The sequence below is a fragment of the Bemisia tabaci genome, chromosome 7, assembly GCF_918797505.1.
Source record: "Bemisia tabaci chromosome 7, PGI_BMITA_v3".
NCBI lineage: Eukaryota > Metazoa > Arthropoda > Insecta > Hemiptera > Aleyrodidae > Bemisia > Bemisia tabaci.
In genome coordinates, this window is record NC_092799.1 from 2234809 (window position 1) to 2251517 (window position 16709).

A 16709-nucleotide genomic window follows, 5' to 3' on the forward strand; every position below is an offset into this window, starting at 1 on the left:
CGAGCTTCGAAAGTTTTAGGCGGGGGGTGTGCGGCAAAAGAGGAGGGAAGCCGCACAGTGGGTCACGACCTGAAAATTGGTGGACAAGACGGCAATGTGGTCGCACGGTGAGTCACGAACTGAAAGTTGGTGGACAAGACGGCAATGTTGTCGCACAGTGGGTCACGAACTGAAAATTGGTGGACAAGACGGCAATGTTGTCGCACAGTGGGTCACGAACTGAAAATTGGTGGATAAGACGGCAATGTTGTCGTACAATGGGTCACGAACTGAAAATTGGTGGACAAGACAGCATTGTTGTCGCACAGTGGGTCACGAACTGAAAATTGGTGGATAAGACGGCAATGTGGTCGCACAGTGGGTTATGGAGATTTATTCATCGTCATTCAAGCTTGGCCCCGCCCCTCCCTTCGGAAAATACACTCTTCCCGCGGTGGATGCGCGGGTCACTTAACAGACACAACAACTGAGGCCGGATACTCAAACTAAAAAACGCGCGCGAAGCGCGCGTCCCGGGGGGGCTTGGGGGGGCGAAGCCCCCCCAAAAACCGGCGCGGAGCGAAGCGGAGCGCCGGTTTTTTTAAATTTTTCTCTCGAATCTGAGCGACACCTCACCGGCAGCATAGAACGAGCAATGAGCATTGCGAGTTCACGCCTGGCGCCATCGCGCCTTCAATTTTGCAGATGCAACACGGACATCCATCGTGTACGAATAGTTGTATCTCTGCGCCTAGAACTACCGAAGAAAGAACGCAAATTTTGAAATACCGCAACTAACATCTGCGTTTTTGTATTTTGACCGTCAGTGCATCACATAAATTAATTTCAGGCGTCATCGCTCACAGTGGCGTGGCGTGCTTTGCGATATATCGACTGATCTGTCATTAGCCGTATGGAAAAAGATCGATAATCAGGGTGTCTGTAACGAGCACCTGAATAATCGATTCTATACCATAGCTTCAAACGGGGAAATATCGATGATTGATCATTCACGCCTCGCCATTGATCGCTCAACGTATTCTTATCTTCCCCTTCTCTCCGAGACACTAGGTATATTTTAGTTAATTTCTCATTTTTTCTGTCATCAGGCAATTTAGATCTCCGTTAATTCGTCTCTCCTGACAGCTAGAAAATTACTCTAGTGCTTTTTTGTGACGTAGCCTTCTTGTTTGAACCATTCTCAGAGCTCTTCGCGACAATGCGTGACGTAGCACAACACACTAAGTACTGTAGTTAAGTAGATTAGTAAGTTAAATAGGAGTTGCAACGGAAGATCGAGATACAGGTAAAGATCCGCGGAACCCATGTGAACGCTCCTCTTATATCTGTGTGTGATAAGTCTCAATGTGTTTCCTTACGACCACATGGAATGGATCAATAACTGGGATAGGTGGATCATTTTGCAATTCGGAACTACAACGTCTGATCCAGTTTCATAACAACGTATGTGTCATTAGTTTTCCCATACACATAAGTGTTTTTACGGAGGAGGCAGAAATTTTAGTTTCTAACTGCAAAATGAAGTCCAAATAACCTATTAAGGAACGAGAAGCATGCTATAGCCACATCAAACCGTAAAATTAATGAATAAAACGAGGGGAGTTTGGCAGAGCATAACCGAAATAGAGGGAAGGCAGTAGCGTGGCGCGAATTGCAATGTATCGATTGTTATGCCATTTAAACTTATGGTAAAGAATCGATTATTAAAATGTTCGCTGTAAACACCCTGTTCATCGTTCCTTTCCCATAGGTTTAAATGGCATAACATTCGACATATCGCAATTCACGCTACGCCACTGAGGGAAAGAGCTCATTGCTCATTAGCAGTTGTTCCCGGATTTTTATACTGATTTTTAAATAGTCACACCACAATGATTGGAAATTCTAAGAAACATAGAGATTCATAAGAAAACATTTGGATTACAGAAAGAGTTTAAGGAAAGTGAATCTGAGAATTTTTAGTCAAATCATTTTACTCGGTAAAAATGAATGAATCGAATTTGTGTAAAATAGAAATTAAAATAAAAAATAGCAATTAGACAAAAGGCTCCACACAGCCATAAAAAACTAGAGTTAATGTAATGAGATGGCTACATTCTAATCAAAGCCTAAAATGTTTTGACTCGAGTTGCCGCGCGAGGTTTTCACTTACTCAAGTTGCGCTTTATAGTCAAATTAATCGGTATCCTCGATAAAATACAAGAGTCTAGGTTCGGTTTGAGAAAACTTTGGTTACTTGGACTGATAACACCAACATACCACAGGAACCAAAGTTTTATTACCAGTGAACGAAGTTCGACTCCTTCATTTTCCACAAAAAAAACTTGGTTCCTTCTTTTTTAGAGCACGATAGACAATTTTGAAATTGTATGATGTCAATACTTCCGATCTGCAAATTTTATCATCATCAGTGCAAGAGCCTCGAGGACATTCGCAGAGAGAACAATTTCAGCTCGCAAAGATACATTAACATTTTCAGCCTGGGTTATCGAAGTTTTCAATCATCGGAACTAAATTTTGGTTCGGGTAACTTTGAGTTTTTGCCAGTCATACAGATTGCTTTACATGCGTATTCGATTTTACCAAAAACTAAGGTTATTCGGAGGGTAGTTTGGTTCGTTCAACCGTAAAATTGAGTTACTCGGGCCGAAATTTTGTTTTCACGATGCTTCGCTCCCGTCTCGCCGGATCCGAAGCTCAGCGCCCAGGCAAAGCGACTCAAAAAGTCGCCTCGTGGAAGTTTTAGAATTTTGTCAATTTTAGACCCGCATCCACGGCTGCCACTCATCCGCGACCGGGCGCTCCGTCGCACGGAAACAACTAAATTCGCCGCGAAATCCGGCAACGTCGCACGACAGCGTCGCGACGCGAGGGCGACGCGGCGCGTCTATTTAAAACCCGGCGGTTCGCGCCCGAGGGGCGGGGGGGGGGCCTCCCCCCGCCCCCGGGCTCTGAGTAGCGTCACCGCAGGTCTCTTGCTTCCTTCAGGCCCATTTCTTCAAGTGCAGAGAGATTGATCGATTATAGCCCCATGTGTTAATGACTTTGAACTTTTTCCCCGTTGCCGGCACCCGGCGGATCCGCTCGCAAGCGTAAAATAATTAAAAACCCGCCGGGAAATTTGCGCCAGCGCCGGTGGTTCACCGACGGCCACAAAATTGTAAAAGTACATACATATTATCACACCATACTCTATGATATAAATGATTAGAGTGACGCGGAACGCGTGACGCCAGAGATGCGAAGCACTTGGATAGGTTGAACTGCGAAGCGTTCAAGGGACGTGCTCCCTAGTTGTTTAAAATAGATATATTGCTTTACATAGAATTGAATTCCAAATTATCCAACTTGAAAATCACTAGGGATCGTGTTCATGGTCGTTTCTTGAACAGTTCCAGTTTTTTTTAAAAAAAAAAAAAAAAAAACCCTATACAGCCGTGCTAAAGAGAAAAGCCATATGAGCCTTCAGATGTTGCCAAGTTTCCTCCGACAAAAACCGAAATTACTGCACTGGAGGAAAAAACACGTTGGATCTAGAGTCCAGACTCTTAAAAACATCGACAAGAAAAAGTACTCTTGATTGAATCAGAATCTAGCTTAAATCAAAAACCAATAGCCTCTTAATTTAAGCGGATTTTGTTTTGATTCAAGCAAAAATCCGATTGAATCAAGAGTATTTTTTCTTGTCAATGTTTTCAAGAGTCTGGACTCTAGATCCTATGTGTTTTTTTTTTTCCAGTGTGGGAAAACTGTGAATATTATGTTCTCAGATTTTCAGAAAATTTTGTACACAATTTAATCTATAATATCTGAAAATTTCAAGGAAAAATATGCATGAATTTTGTCAAAAATACAGGTTTTATCAAGGGAAATCTGGCAACTCCCGAATGTTTATACGGTGTTCTTCCTTAGCTAGCACGGCAGTGTATGGTGTATGCACTGTGATCAAAGGCCGGAGAATCAAGGAGATCCTAACTTGGCATCATGAAAACCGACAGTTTTTGTCGACCTTGAGTGTTCAGCAATATGAATTGGGAAATGGACCCTTGCAAGGGATTACAATGATTAACCTTGGCAAAAAGTACGCCAGAATACGGAAGAAAGAATCCAATGATTTGGAGAAACTTTGAGGTAGTAATCCTAAAATGCACAAAGCGCGCAGTATGTTTTCTTTCGTATTTTGTATTTTTTGACGTGATAAATGATTTTAATCCCTTCTAAAGACCCATTTCCAAAGTTATGCTGCTGAATCCACCCCAAATTTGTCAATGGACCACTAGACAAGGTACGAATTTCAGCATTCTGATACATGTTTCTACACCAAAATTTAACGTAGAACACGATGCGCACAACGAAAATTACCGAAATCAACTCCTTACGAAGATATTTAATGATTCTTGATGCGTGAATTCAAACCACCCGCTCATGAAAACTCAATGCTCTACGTAATTCACATCGTGCGCTAAACGTTATATCATGACAGTCTCTGCGATATAAAAATCTGCCAACCTCAATCTTGACGCTTTGGCTCAGCTATAGCACATTGCTGATAGTTTTAACAATACATGGTGGGAAATGAACATTGCTCGATTGAGAAGCTTGCTGAAACCGTTGTAGTGCGCGATTTGACTTAGAGCTTTGAGTTCCTTGTGAGCGGGTAGTTCAAATTCCTCGTAACCAATGTGAAATAAAAACGTTAATATCTTCGTTAGGAGTTGGTTTCAGTAATTTTCGTTGTGTGAATCGTGTTCTACATGAAATTCTGGTTAAGAAACATGTATCAAATCGCTTAAATTCGTACCTTGTCTAGTGGTCCATTGCTCGCATAGGGTAATAGAATGAAACTAGATGGAATTTTCAGTGTTCCTTGATGACATAAAAGTATGACATGGCTCTAAAACTTGTGCAACCCAAAATCCTGGGTTATCATTTTACAAATATTCACGTGGACTGACTTTAAGTGGTTGGAAGATGAGTAGAAAATCAAAGGCTGGGCGGAGGATGAGGACAACACCTGAGTGTACGGGAAACACAAGGTGGAAGGATAGATCAAGCCACTAAGGAGCGACACATCCTAGGAAGAAAAGCTATACGATAGTAAATGGAGTCCTCTAGGATCATCCAAGTCGATCTTCGAAAGAGAACAAGAGGTGAATTTAGAACGTTGTAGTAAAAAGTATTTTAACATATGGACGCAAAGTTGGACAGCTGAAGAAACGGACACGGGACATGCCGAGGGCAAAATAGATGGATTTCTAGAGGAAGTCAGCATTGTGGCCAGGTTAGCTGATGTGTCAGGGTGCTATGGCACCCTCCGGGCCCCCTTGAGCGATCTTTGTTTTATTCTAGATTATGTAGTGGTCTTTGAAGTCTGAAAGACGGATTTAAAGAGGCCCTAAGACTGGAATTTTGACCGCGTGGGGCCCTTCAATGTTAGGTTATGGAGCCCCTCATGACGAGCACCCCCGGTCCCTGAGTGCTAATCCGGCTCTGGTCAGCGAGGATTTTTAAAAAAGATTTGGTCCGTAATGGGTATGCAGACAGTATGTCTACAGAAAAAAGGGCTACCTTTTTTAGTCTACTGTCAAAACGTCTACATTAAAATGCCTACTGAAATTTTGTCCACATTCAAATATGTCTACGCTATTAAAATGTCTACGGTTTGTTTGCCCACTTAAAAAATGTCAAAATATTTATGTTGGCCACTAAAAATATATAAAATATATTTATAAAATAAAACGATAAATAAAATATACATGTTGATATTTATAGGGTCAATAATTCGCGAAATGTGACTGACAATTTTGACGCATCAGCTTCTGCAGCATCCGCAGCCTCGTCCTGTCTTTGGGGATACACTTTCAAATGAGATTTTTATCAGATGACATAAAGACGTACTTTGAAATGTTTGACTTTTTGGAGTAGGCAGTCAAACCAAAGACATTTTAATACCGCAGACATATTTTACTATAGACACTATTTTAATAGGAATTTTCATGTAGACATTTTGACTGTAGACCAAAAAAGGTAGCCCTTTTTTTGTAGCCCTTTTTCTTGTAGACCTACTGTCCGTAAACCCCGTAATGATCGAGTGTCTCGGCTCATGGAAGTCGAAAATGACATCGTAAATCGACGTAAAGACCGAACAGCATGTCTGATGTCGCCATGTTAACAGGATGCGATGGAGGAGAGGCCATCAAAGAAGATGCTTGGTCGGGTACCTCTTGGGAGTAGACGATGGTGACGCCCACTAAAAGGATGGCAACAGAGGGTTATAACTGAAATGTGGGAGCTCCAACTCCCTACAGGGTTGCGGGAGGACAGAGACACTGTGGCGATTGCGTGCTGCAGAGCGCTGGGGAGCACTGTGAAAGTGGGCTCTTGAGCATGCACGTGGAATGATGGACTCTCCAACGCTGTTTTATTGAATAATTTACTTGAAGAGCAAAGTATGCGCAACCTTGGAGAAAATTAAAAATCGTTCTACTTTTTCCTTCGTCTCCTCCTCCCCCTCCCCCTCCGAAATTAGCACCGTCTCGTAAGAAGAAGGATGAATCAAAATCACAACCCCTGATCGGCGTGAATCAAATAAATATTCATCGGTATAAATCAAGTGAGCTTGGTCTTTTGCCGCTCTCCGACAAGAGCACAAGAAAAAAAGAATGATTAAAGGCGCCATGATCCGATAAGAAGTTACTTAAATATCCGACAAAGTTTGTAAAAATACTTTTAATTATTTACCTCACCTGTCAAACCGTGCCAGAAGTGTATTTTTCACGCAAAGAAAGTAAATTATTAGCGTTAGAAATTCATGTTAAAAATAGGAGGTCTGTTAAGGTTCCATGCCAACAGCCTTCTGGGAATCGTTTGATCTCTTTGGCGCCACTTGCTCCATCGGACTCTCGTCTCTCAACACTCTCATCCAGCCGTTCATCCTACCGCCCTCTAGCGGCAGACGCCTCAAGTCCAGCTACAACCAGCCAGCAGCAGAGCGAGCTATCCTCTTCGTCGTTTCTCCAAATAAAAATAAGGGTTAACAAACTCATACTGCCGTTTCAAACAACTAACACGACAAGTGCTTCACTCTGTTGCAATCTTTCTACGCGACTATTTCTGTCGACATTTTCTCGAAATGGAACTCGATCGACATGAATCTATCGATAGCGATTCGATCGGCACCGCAGGGGGGGAGGTGTCCCTGCAAGGGAGGGGGAGAGGAGACGTGGAGGGCGTGAATCCACCACCCCCTCCCCTTCCGTTTGCCAGAAAAAAAGAGGAAGAAAGAAGGAAGAAAGAAAGAAGGGAAGACGCTTACAATTGGTAATAGTTCATGACGAAATTGACCCAAACTGCATATTAAATGGATACAAATTTTGGAAATTTTCCGCGAAAGCCCCCCAGACCCCTCTCCGCCCCCCCCCCTTCGTTTGGAGTATCTGGATCGGTCGATGATCGATAGACACAAATGTGAACCAATCGACACCTCTTCGGTCGATTCTCGGTGCTGTCGATAAAGGTACGAAGGTCATCCAAAAAGTAAGGTTCCCTACCATGTATCTTCCGAACGAAAAGAGATAAATCAAATCAGTAAACAGAAACATATTAGACATACTCTAAGCTTTAAAATAAACCCAAGTTTTTTAAAAATCGGTTAAAAGGTTCGCGAGAAAACTTAATTTTACTGAGACAACCTCCTGTCGCCGCGTGCCCACCTCCGGGGTCAGGATACGCGGAGAGTAGACTCGGGCATTCGCCTCTAAACATCACATCAAAAGGAATTAAAAAGTTTTCATTGAGTAGGTCTTAACTTACTTTTTGACGTAGTCTCCACATCTTTTTTGACATTTCTGGTTTCATTACAGCAGTTTATTGTTGTCGTCCGCGTAAAAGATATCGCCTTGGCTCCGAAACCAGTCATTGACAGCAATCTGTACCTCTGAATCGGTTGGCAATCGCTTTTCATTGTGGAAGTTTTTCCGCTCGGGAACAGATGAAAGTCACATAAGACTAAATTAAGAGAGTATGGAGGATTGGGGGAAAATTTCCCGACGCAAAGCAACTGATTTGGAAGTGCAGATCGCTGTCAATGACTAGTTCCGGAGCCATGACGAGAGCTTTTACGCGGACGGCATCAAGAAGCTGCTGTAATGATACCAGAAATGTCAACAAAGATGTGAAGACTACGTCAAAAAGTAAGTTAAGGCCTACTCAATGAAAACTTTTAAATTCCTTTTTGATTTGATGTTTAGAGGCGAACGCCCGAGTCTGAAATAATTGACTCTCTGTGTATCCTGACCCCGGAGGTGGGCACGCGGCGACAGGAGGTTGTCTCAGTAAAATTAAGTTTTCTCGCGAACCCCTAGACCGATTTTCAAAACCTTGGGCATATTTTAAAGCGTAGAGTACGTCTAATATGTGTCTATTTGCCGATTTGATTTATCTCTTTTCGTTCGGAAGATACAAGGTAGGGAACCTTACTTTTTGGATGGCCCTCGTATTTACGGGTTATTCTTGTTTCGATCGATTCGCGGATTTGTCGATCAAATCGTTTTCGATGGCGGTTCGAGTTTTTGGTGTTCGATCGATTTGGGTCCACCGAATCAACGCTGGGTCTCTTCAATTAATCGTGGATAGGTTCACGTTTTTGTTTTTTGATCGATCCATGTCGATCGAATCTCTACCCTTCGAAAATTCCAAATTCACCGGCAAAAAATCAGACCCGTCATGAGACGAACTCGCGCACGCCCTGGGAATGCAACTGTGGGAGCGCGAACCATAAGAGCGCAAAAATCTCCCTCACTTATTTCCTTCATTTCATTCAATTTCTGAAGAAAATATGTTTGTATAGGATTTGATTTAATCTCTAAATTTGTTAAATAGGTGTTGTAAAACAGTAGTCTACGCTGCAATAAACTGTTCGCAGATGGCCTATACAACCTACATAGCGATAATTTCAACTCTCACGATTACAATGGTGAGTGCATAAGTAGTTCCATGGGTGGTAAAACTTACTCGGTTTTTATTTTGTATCAGAATGAACGCAGTATGATGTTCAATCAACATTTTTTGTCTTCACCTCCTTAAATACTTTAACTGCTGCAAACATAGACCATCGTGAACAATTTCAGGAGCCCCCTAATAGCCAGCGCGAAACGCGCATTGGCGCCTACAAACCCAACAGGGATACTTCACGCGTTGCGCAATGCGTGAAGTATCCCTGTTAGGTTTGTAGGCGCCAGTGCGTCGCCGCTCCGCTTTGTGTTAGGCTATAATATTTAATCTGACGGAGTCAGCGTTATTCAACTCATGATTTTGAAATGTTTGCACATCCTGTATGGATTATTCTCATTTTAATTGATGAAAAAAAATATGTATTAAAGGAAAATATAATGTGTGTTTTGTAAATATTAAGGTGGTTCCGTATCAAACTTAATGATTTCCAAAGCACACGAATTTCTACACAATTTCTTATAGCCTTTTATAATCGATGGCGAAAAAGCAACAGCCAGGCGATAAAGTGTAAAGCCCAGCGATAGGTACCATAGCCCGGCTGCATAATTTTTTATCGCTTCGTATAGCCGAGCCGTATGATTTTCTCCGCATTCTACAGCCAGCTATATGATTTTCTATAGCCTCCCTTTATCCGGCTATAAAACTTCCTATGGTATTTTGAAACGCAGCTCTTATCGCCAATTTTTACCAGGGCATGCAGGATTTCAGGCTCCTACAGGAGTCCTTCCGAGACCCATTGATTCACGCGGGAGAATTTCTGGGGTGCTGAAGAAGGTACTCTAGCACCCCTGGTTACTGCCAACCGCGCAGAGCAAAAATGCACGTTCTCTCGTCCGGGGATAGCATTTGCCAACCACGCAGAACAAAGATACCTACACCACGCGGGAACCATCGATCACAGTTTGAGGTACTCCCTGTAGCAGAGGATACCTAAAACTGTGATCCCTGTGTCAATTCTCTTTGCCGCAGCTCCCAATTCGTGGCCTTTGTCCCACGATCATCGGTTGAGGAATGAATCGCCTACATCGTCTTCAGACCACCTATTCGATGAATGTCAAAGCTGTGAGTTTAAATGTCACACGGTTTAATCTTTCACGAAAGTTAGGGGAGATTCTCTTCCCAGTTTTCCGAGTGGGACAGAGAGCTTTCTCTCTGTACAGTTCCTTTTTCTTTCACATGAACTGTATTTTTTTTCAAGCACGTTTCATTCCTTTATAAACTATAGATATTCTACTTGAAACTGTAGAAGTATTATTGGATTACATTTTGCAACGAGGAACCACCATCTCTGGCTTTCCCATAAAAGCACATATCTGAATTAGAGTCGAACTGGCCATAAAGCCAATTTGCCATTGGCAGATACGCCCCCTGGGGACGTAGGGGACGCCCGGTGAATGGTTGGCGACAGGGGGTTAAGGATGAGATGAGGGAATACCAACTCCCTGATGACCTGTGGGAGGACCGAGCTTTGTGGCGGTTAGGCGTCGCAGAGCGCCGGAGAGCGCTGTGAGAGCGACTCTTATGTATGTAGATATACGCCCCCTGACGCATCGAAGACGCGCTCCTCTGCCACAATAGCAAAATAAAATGAGAGAAAAAATAATGACCGAGAAAAAATGCGGAAAATTAAAAAATGAACGGGAGAAGAGAGAGTAAGAGTAAAGAAAGGTCTTCGTACGCATGATAGTGGTGAATGGATGTCCTGGAACAATAATCCGGAAATAAGTGCCCAGAGGCGCCTGGGCCTAAAAAAATGCTGGAAAATTGATGTTTTGGTTTGCGCTTTACGATTTTAGATTTCGCTATTACGCAAAAAATTGGTTACTCTTGCTTATAGTTTTCGAAAACAGGATAGCGTCATTAAGTGAGGAAATCAGACTAGCTCTCGAACTTTTGTCAAGTGTCAAAATAACTAGGTATTCATAAAAGTTCGAAGAAGAAGGTAAAAAATTCTTTCCTTCGAAATTTTTACCTTTTTGGTAACACAAGGACGCTTTAATCACCCCCCCCCCCCCCCCTTCCTCATCTGCCATATGTCACTCTCTCAGAAGAGGTAGTACAGTCAATTTTTAGACGTGCGCCCTTTTGATAGCTTCAGAGACCTCTAACATCTGTTTTTCTTTTCAAAATGATAATTGATGAAAGCACATCCTATTTTCGGCTGTGTTGCTGACGTAGCCCTTGAAGCACCACTACAGATGAGACAAACGAAACTAACACAATATGGAAATAGAGCAAACGGAAAGACGGCGCAGAGATACAACTATTCGTGCTCGGTGAATGTCTGTGTTGCATCTTCAAAATTGAAGGCGCGATGGCGCGAGCTGTGCATTCGCGATGTTCAGCAGCTCCGCTTTATGCTGCCAATGAAGTGTCCTGAGAAAAGTTAAGAAACTCGATTATTACGGCTCTCCTATTTACGGCTATGTTGCTCATACAGTCTTTAAGGCACCGCTAAAAATACAAATAAGACAAACTGAAACAAACACAGTATGGAAATAGAGCAAAGTAAAAGGAGGCGCATTGATGACGGCGCAGAGATACAACTATTCGTACATGATGGATGTCCGTGTTGCATCTGCAAAATTGAAGGCGCGGTGGCGCTGTGCGTGAACTCGCAATGCTCCTTTCTATGCTGCTAGTGAGGTGTCACTCAGATTCGAGAGAAATATTTAAAATGCACGATTATGTCTCGACTCGGTTGTTCCTCAATTTTTTAATCTTTTTTCAATTTGAGGTTTGATTCTTGTTTTAATGCACAAATATTTATAGACCTTACATATACGGCTCGTATATACCGCGGTCCCTCACAACTCGCGTGGCGTTTTCTTAAACAAGTCTCCAGTCAATTTGACCGGGCCTCAGCATCTAAGGGTTAATGAAAATATCATTAAAATATGACTGCACCTTGTTCGCCAAAAACTGTGGATTCAAGAGGGGAGCCAAAAGAAGTCATTCACTATCAGTCAGTGAATTTTAATAAAATTTAGTTTAGTTTAATCTTGCAAAATTAGGCTTATAATGTTCGGGTACGTCCTAATATATTGTCATTGCCAATAAAATGATTGCTGAATGGGACCTCCTGCAGCCTGCTATAGATCTCTGGTGCATTTAATCTAAATGTATTTCTATCTCTTTATTTTTACGTTTTTTACTGAACACCTTGTCTCTCCTTCAAAACTTCACGTTGTACTTTCTAGATTGAATGTTTTATTTTTCGATGAGGTTGAGAGGAACTTTTTGACGTACATATTGTGGGGTTTATGAACCCAAAAACAATACGAGGGCTGCCCCAAAAGAAACCGGACTTTTCTCATAGAAGGCGCACCGAGTGTCGTAATGAAGTTTTCTTGGGCTTGTTTGAAAGCTGATAAGCTACTGAAGATGCTTGTTTTTACAGAATGCAAAAAATCGTCTTGGTAAGGAAACTACACGCTTTGGAATAAAGGAAAGTCAAACTCGAGTTGCGATTTTTGTCTTCATTTCAAGAAAAATTTAGATACAACTTAAATAAACCCAGGTTTTAAGTTAAAAACTTCGTTGCTCTCTTATTCAAATGTTTAAAAATAAGGAAATTAACATTTTAAGCAGCTTACACCAAGTCATCACCTATCCCCTCCAAAATACTCGCCAGCTTTGTCGATGCATTTTTTTCCACCGTTTCTTCAACTAGGAGAAACACTGTTGGAAATCATCAGGTATGAATGATCGCAATTCCTTCAAGGTGACCTGACCTGGCTCCGTGTGATTTTTTCTTATTTCCACGACTTAAATCTACCTTGAAAGGTCGACGTTTTCAAACCATTCCGGAAATTCAAGAGAACACCTTGTAGGAATTGCGATCATTCAAATCTGAGGATTTCCGACATTGTTTCTCCCGGTTGAAGAACGGTGGAAAAAAATGCATCGACAAAGCTGGCGAGTATTTTGAAGGGGATAGGTGATGACTTAGCGTAAGCTGCTTAAAATTTTAATTTCCTTATTTTTAAGCATTTGAATAAGAGAGCAACGAAGTTTTTAACTTAAAACCTGGGTTTTTTTAAGTTGTATCTAAAATTTTCTTGAAATAAAGACAAAAATCGCAACTCGAGTTGGACTTTCCTTTATTCCAAAGCGTGTAGTTTCCTTACCAAGACGAATTTTTGCATTCTGTAAAAACAAGCATCTTCAGTAGCTTATCAGCTTTCAAACAAGCCCAAGAAAACTTCAATAGGTACGACACTCGGTTCGCCTTCTATGAGAAAAGTCCGGTTTCTTTTGGGACAGCCCTCGTACATCATTTTCTGACTTCTAGTTTTTAAAAGCAGTATTATAATTTTCAAGCTCTGGCTCCATTCTTCTGGAAAGAATGATGCATGAGTGCGTCTGGTACCTATAGCTTTTATATTAGGTATATTTTTTTTCCATGTCGCAAGTCTCCCGGTTACTGAAAAGTGTTCAATTTTGCTAGTTTTGCTCTGTGTAATTACCTAATAAACTTTGAACCTGAAAAAAGCGTAAGGATGTGCTGATTTGCCAGAAATTTCTGGACCGACTTTCACGTCAGAGGGGGGGAGGGATATCACTTCACGCCCCTTTAGCCGGCTAAGGGTCTCCGCCCTGAGATGTGAGCCAGTCCGACCCTGATCTGCATAGGGAAACCAATGTCATGCGTGTTGTCTCTAAAATGGGCCACATATACTGGTTCCTTATTTCAAATGGAATCCAAAGGTCTTAAAATTATTAAATTACTTTAGATACTAGCTATTTGTACTGGAAATCTTGGCTCTCCGAATATACAGATCCTGTGAGAAGGGAGGAGTGCGGTGCGTTTAAATCAGCAAGTAAAAACTAACATACCGTAATGAAAGTTCTGTGGAATATGAACATTTGGCTTCAATTTTTCAAATGATAATTCAAATCAATTCCACAAAAAAATTTTGAGAGCATTGCTGTGTGATACCTTAAGATATAGAACTCCGTAAGAATGAATTTATGCCCCTTGTGTTTAGATCGTCGCCGATATGAAAGATCCTGTGGAGGATTTGGATCTCAGAAGCGAGGCAGTGCTCAAAGAGAAGTGGGATGAGTACAAATCAGCATTCAAGAAGAATTACAAAACTCCTGAAGAGGATGAGTACAGGTTTCATGTTTTCAGCGATAATATAAATCAAATTCAAATATGGAACGATCAGGCGATGGAAAGGAACAAATACGGAATCACAAAATACGCCGACCTCACTAGTAAGCATCACCTTATTTTTTCCAATCGCCAATTCAATTTGAAACACCTAAGGGTTTTTCTCATCTACATGTAGTTTGAAATACTATATTTATGGTTTGTACCCAAGTAGCATTTCTCAACGGAAAAATCGCTATATTGCGATTTTATTCGCGATTTTATCGGCGATAAAATCGCCAAAATCATGAACATCTAAGCGATTATCCTCAATCTTATCGCGATAAAGTTGCGCTTTTATCGCCCGACGCAATGTATCGCGATATTTTCGAAATAAAAATCGCGATAAATAACGATTTAATCTTGATTTTATCGACGAAAATCGATCACGATTATATCGAACCAAAAGTTGCGATTCAATCGCCATATATTGCAATTTTTAATGCGGTAATATCTCGATATATTGCCACCGATATAATCGCGATAACCAACCAATAAAATCGCTGTTTATCGCGGTCACTGCTACTTGGGTAGCTTGATGTTTCTTAATCAATAATTATGTCAAATTGGAACTTGGGTTCTTTTGAAGAAGACATCTAGCAATTTTCTCCAACACGAAAAACCGTCAGACAGACGCAGACTTATCGAAATAGGCGGATCCAGCAATTTGGTAACACCGAGATTCCTACATTTAAACCTATGTTGAATAATCGATTCTTGACGGAGCACCTGGCCCCCCTCTAAGAATCGATACATTTCCATAGGTTTAAATGGAGACACACAATGTTGCCAATTCGCTGGATCCGCCAATTCTTATCGACGGCGAAACTTTTAACGCACATATTTCGCTTTGCAAGACTTCTCGTTGCAGACTTCCTACCATACATTATTTTTGAAAAGAGAACTATTTAACGTCAATTGGACTATTTATGCCAAAAGGAACTATGTTATACGAAAAACTTATGCACATGGTTCCTTTTAGCATAAATACGTCCAATTTTGAAAAACTTCCAAGATTTTTCTTCTCTGTTTGAAAATTCTGAGGAAACTCCGTGCGATGATGTTGATTAGATCTCCTTTAAAGAAACAGAAGTGGAAATTGTTGAACATAGCAAACGAGAAATATGGTATGGGAGTTTCATTATCAATATCCGACTGCCATGCGTAAATTCAACAGGGTTTTGTATCAGTGTGCAGTAGGGTCAAAGTGACCAATTATTCTGTTCCCATATTGAAGATGAAATTGAGTTAATTTGACTCTATTTTCACTTTAGTTGCCTTTAAGCAGTGCTCTCATTTAACCCGATGATGAGTTGATCGACTCGACTATTTTTCAATATAAAAACAGAATATTATTATTTTGAACAGTGTGTATGCTTCTAATAACAGCAGTACTACATCGGTTTACTATTCAGCTGACCGGTTACTTCCTTTATAAAAAGGCATAATATGATGACCTATGATGATTCTCTTAACGCTATCTAATCGTACCGAAAATTCAACTCGAGAATTTTACAAATGCAGGGCTACTTTCTACTCGGCTGGTTCTCAAAAAATCTTAATTTTTCGAATTTCAGAGGAGGAAATGTATCGCCATACAGGATTTGTTCCTGACGAATATGCGCTTTAAGACGCCTCTCGTCCGAGATGCTGCGGCTGTTAAGGACATCCTCGAACTTCCGAAATCGTTTCTCTGTCGCGCAATTCACTACTGCTGTAATATTAAACATATGATCATGGATGAAACCTGCCGTCATTTCCTTTTTTTCCTCTTTCTTTCTAATGGTAGATTTCTGAATTGATTCGCAGTGGCTTTTGTCATTACTCAGGGGAAGTAGGTATGGAGTACGAAAGTTTTTGCCAGCACATTTGAAAAGTGAGAAAGAAGAAGAGTCCAGTTTCTGTGTATATGAACTAGATGCAAAAATGTACAGTATGTAAAGTATTTATCTTGATTATAGAAGGTAACGAAATGCCTGCTTGACTTGATTTTATTGGTTTAAAATGAAACTGTCAGACTCTGAATCAACATCAATACACCAAGTGTTCTGACTCAAGATCAGCGTATTTATTTAGATTTCCTTCCGATCAGGCTTACATCCGCAGTGGAGGTGCGAGACCTGCTAATTCAGGAGCCTGTATGTATATATGGAGTGATATGACAGTTCCATGATCTAAAGATTGCTTTGAAAATATACGTACTTCTTGGAGAAATTTTAGCAGAATTATCATTTTTGAGCTTAAGAAGGCTCATAAGAATTTTTTGACTGGAGAGAAAAATTAAAGTTAAAATTAAGCTGGGTAAAAAATTGAGTTCGTCTCCAATTTTGCTGCATAGGCAAGAAGCAAGAATTCAAGCAACAAACTTGTCTTGCTCCATACATTTTCATTAAACCAATAAACAGTGCATACACCAATTGGTAATAAATGTTTACGTAAAATTTGCCTTCAATTTTGTTGCAGGCAATAAACCTGCAGGAGAGCTAGAATAGTTAGCTGTTCGAACAAAACTTTAATAAAACCAACAGACAATACGTTG

General features: G+C 41.0%; 1 protein-coding gene across 2 annotated transcripts; it reads left to right on the top strand.

The window, feature by feature from the left end:
* The first annotated feature begins 1123 nt into the window (after nucleotides 1–1123).
* On the top strand, nucleotides 1124–16704 carry cer (crammer). 2 transcript variants are annotated; one of them, XM_072302624.1, is made up of 4 exons: nucleotides 1129–1285; nucleotides 8881–8974; nucleotides 14004–14235; nucleotides 15748–16704. In XM_072302624.1, exons 2-4 carry the CDS (start codon nucleotides 8924–8926, stop codon nucleotides 15798–15800), a joined length of 336 nt encoding a protein of 111 aa, XP_072158725.1. In that variant the 5' UTR covers nucleotides 1129–1285; nucleotides 8881–8923; the 3' UTR covers nucleotides 15801–16704. The 2 variants fall into 2 exon arrangements, with proteins under 2 accessions (XP_072158726.1, XP_072158725.1); XM_072302625.1 differs by lacking the exon at nucleotides 8881–8974 and having other exon boundaries at nucleotides 1124–1285.
* The last annotated feature ends 5 nt before the right edge of the window (nucleotides 16705–16709 follow it).

Bases quoted from the DNA above. Each gene is read 5' to 3' on its own strand.
- cer (XM_072302624.1), top strand. From the start codon at position 8,924: ATGGCCTATACAACCTACATAGCGATAATTTCAACTCTCACGATTACA. The intron at 8,975-14,003 runs GTGAGTGCATAA...CCTTGTGTTTAG, and splicing joins CAACTCTCACGATTACAATG to ATCGTCGCCGATATGAAAGA. The intron at 14,236-15,747 runs GTAAGCATCACC...TTCGAATTTCAG, and splicing joins AAAATACGCCGACCTCACTA to AGGAGGAAATGTATCGCCAT.